Source organism: Sprattus sprattus, assembly GCF_963457725.1.
Source record: "Sprattus sprattus genome assembly, chromosome: 2".
Taxonomy (NCBI): Eukaryota; Metazoa; Chordata; class Actinopteri; order Clupeiformes; family Clupeidae; genus Sprattus; species Sprattus sprattus.
This window is the reverse complement of record NC_137921.1, coordinates 23,007,924-23,015,230: the sequence shown is the minus strand read 5'-3', so window position 1 is coordinate 23,015,230 and position 7,307 is coordinate 23,007,924. Positions and strand designations below refer to the sequence as shown.

Sequence of the window (7,307 nt, the reverse complement as noted above, 5' to 3'; positions counted from 1 at the left end):
TATTAATTTGACATATGGTGAAATGTAATAAAAGGAGACTAATAACATCATTCTAACATCATTCCATAACCCTGAACAGTGGAAAAGTAAAGGTCCTCACTGACCTCACGCAGTCATCTGCTTATAGCTGTGCAGACTTTCTGACTGTATTAACTACTGAACACAGACATGGTCCTCAGGAGGGGACTTCTAGTGTTTACATAGAACCTTCAAAGGTTAGCCTATACTCTTTTCTCAAGGTAGCCTACCTGTCCAAAGGTGACCTATTATTGAAATTGAAGTTGAAATAACCTCCAGCTGTATTATTAAAGAGTTGAATCCTCACTCTCCTGTTGTCTTCCCCTCCAGACCTGAACCTCCAGCAGGCCCTGCATCAGTCTGTATTTATGCCCAGCGGCTCGCTCTCGCCCTCGCCCACCTCCAGCACGCCGCACTGCTGGGACCAGCACAGCAAGCTGCTACCCACCGTCGCTGGCATCACCGCCAGCAAAGTGGCTGCCTGGAGCGTTGATGAGGTACGGTTGGGGGTTGGGTGGCTGCATGATTCATTTTTTATGAATTATAATTTAAAGCCATGAGGGTTGTGTGGTTCTGACGTGTGTGTGCGTGTTTCTTCAGAAGTGCTCAAAAGTAGCGATTGAAAGGTAGTGATTAGCCTGGAATTTCATTCTCCAGCCTAAGATATTACAGATTGCAGATTCAGTGATGCACTGATGACTTTCCCAGAGATTGTAATGATCACACTGATAATGACATGAGTTTTATTCAATGTTGAGAACATTATGGCTCATCAGTTTGTTTAGACATTATGTGTGATCAGTACGATCATGACATTCATATCTATGGGTGCATTCTAGTCCTCTCACTGTCACACTGATATTATAGCTAGGGCTTATGATGTAAAGCTGAAGGCTGGTATTGATGCTAAGGTGTATATTTAATATATATTTTAATTTTTTTGTCTTTCAGGTTACTGAGTTCATTCAGGGTCTGCCAGGATGCAAGGAGCAAGTGCGCACCTTCAGAGAAGAGGTATGCTCACTTTGTGTGTGTGTGTGTGTATGTGTGTGTGTGTGTGTGTGTGTGTGTGTGTGTGTGTGTGTGTGTGTGTGTGTGTGTGTGTGTGTGTGTGTGTGTTTGTGTGTGTGAGAGAGAGAGCGATAGACTGTGTTACTGACTGAGTGTGAGTGTGTGTGGAGGGGGATGGGGGTTGAGTGAGTGAAAAGGATTACGGAAAGAGCTAGACCTAATTAACCTAAAATGCATGAAGACAGTCAGCTAATGACTGACAGTGATTGTCAATGTCCTCCACTCCTGCTGAGGGAGTGAAGGCCTATTCTAATTCACCATCAAATGGGCACACCACTCAGCCCCTCGGGTGGGTATAAACACACCTCACTGAGAATGACTCATGCCCAATTTCGTCTGCACATAAACAAAACCGTTTGTTTGCCCAAGCAAGCAAGTAAACAAAACTCTACTGTGCCCCGAGAACATGTTCAAAGCCAAAGTCTCGCCGGCTGTTTAATATCCACATAGAAGGATTGAATATTGTGTATGTGTGCATGCATGCACATGTGTGTGTGTGTGTGTAAGTGGACTGTGTATGTGTTTGTGGACTACTTGTGTGTGTGTGTGTTAGTGGACTGTGTATGTGTTTGTGGACTACTTGTTTGTTTGTGTGTGTTAGTGGACAGTGTATGTGTTTGTGGACTACGTGTGTGTGTGTGTGTGTGTGTGTGTGTGTGTGTGTGTGTGTGTGTTAGTGGACTGTGTATGTGCTTGTGAACTACGTGTGTGTGTGTGTGTTTGTATGTAGACATTATGCATCAGAGGGAGGGAAACTGCATATTTCAACCAAAAGAAAAGTGAGCTATCCCTCACAGGGGCGGCCCTAGCACATTTGGCGCTCTAGGCGAGCTTCACTCCTGGCGCCGCGCCCCCCCCCCCCCCCCCCCACGAAAACGAAAAACTTTCAAACGCTATTTTGCCTTGTAAGACTGCAATTATTTCACTTAAACACAACAACGATCGCAGCAAATAGACTGTGTTACCGTCACGCACCTGTATAAACTCAGTCCCAACACAGTACAACGACATGCAATAAGAACAGTAAGGAACAGGTACATGGTTAGTTCATCATCACACATAGAAAATGATGCGCCCGCCGCAAGGCATTATGGGGCGACTATGCCGGCACGTTACAGCATGTATTCTCATTATTTGTTAAATTTAGCTTTGTGGCGAAATTTACTTTTTCGCTTCAATGTCGTTAAAAGAATAAGTTAATTTGCGCATAGGCCTACATGACATTGTTGGAGGAAGTTGGTTTTGTAATTAGTTGCAGCAGACGAGGCGCTGTTGAGCGGCTGTTCCCATAAATCCATGTTAATGTTCGTCATTCACAATAATGTTTGATAACCCCCTGAAGAAGTTGTATTAATTTGTTCCCACGTGTTGTCTATCTGCTCATTATACACTGTTTCTCCAAAATTAGTTTGATCTCTGAAATACTGTGTTCATTAATGTTTTCATGATAACATATTGTAGCAACCCTTAATGTGTATTGTACATCATAAGTACATATGCCTGCACCTCGTGAGGTTACAACACCATTAATTTCACCTGTCTTTACAACGGTAGAGAGAGCAATTTGGTGTGTTCTGTAATCCGGCCCGTCTAATCATGCACGCAGTTCTGTCAATACCAATGAAGAACATACCCCTCCGTTTTTGATTTTTGGCTCATATACCCTAATGTTAGATTTAGTTCTTAATGTCAAAATATTGGTTGGAGACATAGAAGGGGCGCCAATGTATGCGTCCGGGGAAAAAAAAAGGAAATTATTATTGTGTTTTTTTTTCTTCTTTCGGGCGCATTATTTGGCACTCCCCCTCTAGATGGCGCTCTAGGCGGCCGCCTAACCCGCCTGTAGGAAAGGCCGCCCCTGATCCCTCACATGGGGCTGAATGCTTAAGAGGACGAGATGGAGAGGTTTAAGTCATTCTGCTGAGATGTCTGTGGCACTCAAGCTCCTCTAGGTCACATTGTGTCGCCGGATTGAAGAGCAGCTGCCAGACGGGAACATGTGAACTTGTCAACATGTAGCCATCTCCATTCAGCCTGCGTCTCTTCATTTTAATTCAGCTCTATTCAACGCAATGTCTCGTTGAGACACTGTTGGCATAATCATTTCAGTTACTGTATTGTAATACAGCAATTATAATGTTCTTATAACGTCTCAGGATTAACACTTGTTGCATTTGTGTTAGAATTTCTCAGTACTGATGTTCAACACCACGTCTCTCACACACACATATGAGACAAGTGCTCTGAATATCCAACTCCCCTAATATAGTATATATGCTATATATATAGCAAACACACAGACAGAGAAATGCACACACTCATAAAGACACTCACAGTCAGAGCGGGCACATGATGGCAGCACTCCGATCCTATCCGATTCTCTCCATGGGGTCTCCATGGGGGGTTAACTGCTCTATCTCAAAGCACATGGAAGTGACAAAACTAGATCAGTTCAAATCAAATGCGGAATGTTTACATCTGCTACCGTTGATTATACAGTAAATACGTTGTGAAATGAAACAAAACCGTTGATTATACAGTAAATACGTTGTGAAATGAAACAAAAACACACCACAGTTAAAGTTGTATTAGTATTGATTGATTCACATCGATATGAATGGATTACATGACTAACAACGGGTGGAAAAGTAATATGAAAATATTTGTTCACTGAATTAGCGCGTTCTGTCCCAAACAGTTGCGTTCCAGTTTCTAAGTTTCACTTTCGCTTTCAGTATTTCAACGTGAATGAGAGGGAGCACAAGAACTGAGCGTCTAGCAGCGTTTATCATATCATATACATTATATATGATGCATCTATATGTCTGTGGGCACGATCTCAAGCACGTGCAAAAGTTGTTGTTGTCCAATTTGAATCAGATACGAGAGACACATGCGCGCCCAGTCCAATTACCAGCGGAATCGAATCGTGTGTCCAGGGGTTTACATCGGAGTCCAGTCGGACTCAAGTCGGACACAATGAATCTAGTTTTGGGGAGACACATGTGTCCAATATCCAATTTAAATCGGACTGAAATCGGAAATTGGACACATGTGTCCACACTGAGTGACTGCCATGAGCTGACCGGCTGCGAGTGGTATGATCTTATCATATCCATTATCTCACAGGATGCTGTGCTGCATCTAGACATCGGTGTCCTGTCCCCTGTCAGGAGTGTACTCTGCTCAGTGCCCTTTGTGGGCCTCCTGTTAATATCAAACTAATGCAGCCCCCACCTCCACCCTTGTGTCTGTTCTTTGTGAGAGTGCATGACTGTTTACCACCCACTGCTCTCGCTCTCTGTTCCGCACCGATTACACATTTCCCTCAGGTAAAGAAACACTAGATATAACCCTAGAAACGCTGAGAGGCATTCTCATCATGAATGCATTACAACAGACTGGTCTTTTAGCTGGAGGTTTTGTAAATACTAAACAGGAATCAATATTTTGGCTTTCATCCCCAATGGGAATGCAATTAGGTTTTGGGTATATATTATGGGCAGAGACCTCTCTTTGTCTACACTGTTTGTGCCACCAGAAAGCCTTACATTATAGAATATACCAAGTATTTTTGCCACTTATTCAGCCCACAGCTACTTTTTACTGTTCTACTTGAGACAATTCAGTACATTTGTGAGGTGGTGTGAATGGACTTATTTGTAATGACGGACATTTTGGTCATTGGGGTCTCCTGGCATACAGAAAATTCTCAGTCATAGTTTTTACATGAAAAAGCAACAAAAGGCTTTTAATATGTATTTCTAGGTCACTTTGTAAGGCTTTCTGTGAAGTATAGGAAAAGGCTAATCACTGGTTGACATGTGATGGTTTTGTACTGCAAGGCTGTTGTAGGGGTAGAGATGAGTCATCCGCTGCATATCTTACTACTCTAATGAAGCTGTGAAAATGGTTCATAGCCTGATGTATTAATCTCCAGCAACCACGCTTTGAAGTGTCCTCGATTTGTTCGTTAAACCATTGCAAACTTTCAGACTTATCCCCACACGTGCTTTTTTTTTTTTTTACTTCTAAGACCAAGATGGTGGCTTAACAACAAAGCTAATTCTTTCTTTTTGTCGAAGTAAATTATTAAACTGTTTTTGAGAGAGCATTTCTACCCTGAAACCAGGAGAGACTAGAATATTAGAGTCTTTATAGTCATCCACACAAACCACGCCATTTAGATTTCTTTAATTGGTGCCATTCTTCAGCAAAAGGTCAGAGGATTTGTAGAGCAAAATATGGTAGTGTTTCTCATTTCTAAACCCGGCGGCCCTTATTTCACAATGCAGTTCTGGTCTGCCTTGACCTCTCTCTCGCTCACTCTCTTTCTCTCTTTCTCTCTCGCTTCAGCAAATAGATGGTGAGGCCTTCCTGCTGCTCACCCAAGTGGATCTGGTGAAGATCCTCAGCATCAAGCTGGGCCCGGCCTTAAAAATCTACAACTCCATCTTGATGTTCAAGACAGCCGAGGACTCGGCCTACAATGAGCTCTGAGTGTGAGACGGAAGGGGGAGGGAGGATGCTGTCACTTTAGGCCTCAGCAAACTGACGGTGGAATTTTCCGGAATTAAATGAAAAAAAAAAAAAGCACAAAAGAACTCTTCTTCAAAGAAGAACCTAATTCATGCAAGGGGAAAAAGACGGAAGGAAGAACTGCACATGTATATTGCACTGTCAATTTCTTTTCGTTTTGCAGCCATAAAATTCATAGACCTGTACAGTAGAAATGAATTGTGTATATACAGTATATAAAGGCAAACATTACGTTTTATTCCTTATGCCTATTCTCACTATAAAAATGAGTTACATGTGCTTTTTTTAGAATCAGGGCTAGCTGTGGGTAGAAAAGGCTGCCTTATTTTCAAAAGGCAAACCACCAACTTTCACACCAACTTTCTTTAAGCATTTTTTTAAATATATGAGCCGTGGTTGTTTTAAGGTTAATGATGAAATCCATCAACGGTTACCTCCATACAATCCTCCAGCCATCTTTGGAGGTAATAGGTACTATTAGCCCAGAATCTGTCATCTGTGTAGTTGAGCTGATGGACGCATCCTTAGTGCCCTCCCTGGCGCAACATGAACGATTCCAGGAGCAGATGATTTCCCCCAGCATTGCGGGGCGCAATCCTCAACACTCCCCTGAAGCTAAAGGACAGCAGAAGGGCCTTCAATACATCATTTTGGGGGGGGTCTCCTTCCTCACTTTCCTTATTGTCGTCTCGAAGGGCTGAAAACAAACTAAAAAATCTCACCCCAGCAGAATAGGCTGGAAATAATGTAATCGACCAGTCATTAGGCCTGTGCCAATATTGATGGCACACACTAGGTATACTAGACGCCCTATATGGTGCTCACTGAACAATATGGTTAATATACAGCTGTATGTTACTAGCTCTCTCGAATGTAAAGATATGATGGGGGATAGAAATCCATTTAAGTAGGCTTTCAAAATGAAACGATGAACATCATAATCTGTTTGGTTGCCGTCCCATGCGTACAGGCAACTACTCTCTATTTATCACAGTAGGTACTGGAATTAGATCCACAAATAAAGACACATTCTTTGTATACTCTTGAGCCATAGACGGCAATATGCTATTTTTATTCCAGTGTGAGTGTGATTGAAGCATGGAGAACACAAACAGATGAAAAATGTTTTTTTCCCTTTCCTTTCCTCTACAAACTGTATTCATACGCAATTTTTATTTATTTATTTATTTATGCTGATAATGCTCAGACCAGCGTGAGAATGTTTCGAGGATGTGAAGCCATGCTTAGACAGGAGGGGAGGGGAAGGGAGCTCGCTGTAGCCTGTATCACGTCCCTCTGCTGATTTGCAAATAAACACGGTGGCAACTCAAGCTGTGTCCGGCCTTTGAGTCACGCTCGCTGTAATTGGACCACCCCCCACCTCACCCCACCCCCATCTCTCTGCACCCTCACAGGAGTTCTGTCAGATCGTTGTATAATCTCCTCATTACACTGTAAAGATGACTCCCCCATTGAAAAGTGCGACGACCCATTACCAAACTAATTTTTTTTGTTTTGCCCTTGCAGATGTTTTTTTGCCCTGGTGGTCAGACATTAAAACATGGACATGACAAAACTGTTGTCACTCTACAGGATCTACTTATCTAATATGTTTCTAAGAAATATGATTTTAACTGATGAAGACATGGTTTTATTCATCAGGATATGTGACTGGGTGA

The 7,307-nt window shown here is 42.5% G+C and overlaps 1 protein-coding gene across 1 annotated transcript in view; it reads left to right on the top strand.

Moving 5' to 3' along the window:
- The window catches only part of l3mbtl3 (L3MBTL histone methyl-lysine binding protein 3), a 57,182-nt gene extending 51,583 nt beyond the window's left edge, over positions 1-5,599 (top strand). Inside the window, exons 20-22 of the mRNA XM_080833722.1 lie at positions 349-515; positions 970-1,032; positions 5,446-5,599. Of these exons, the coding sequence (XP_080689848.1) occupies positions 349-515; positions 970-1,032; positions 5,446-5,589 (374 nt within the window). The 3' untranslated portion in view covers positions 5,590-5,599. The remainder of the gene's footprint in view (positions 1-348; positions 516-969; positions 1,033-5,445) is intronic.
- The last annotated feature ends 1,708 nt before the right edge of the window (positions 5,600-7,307 follow it).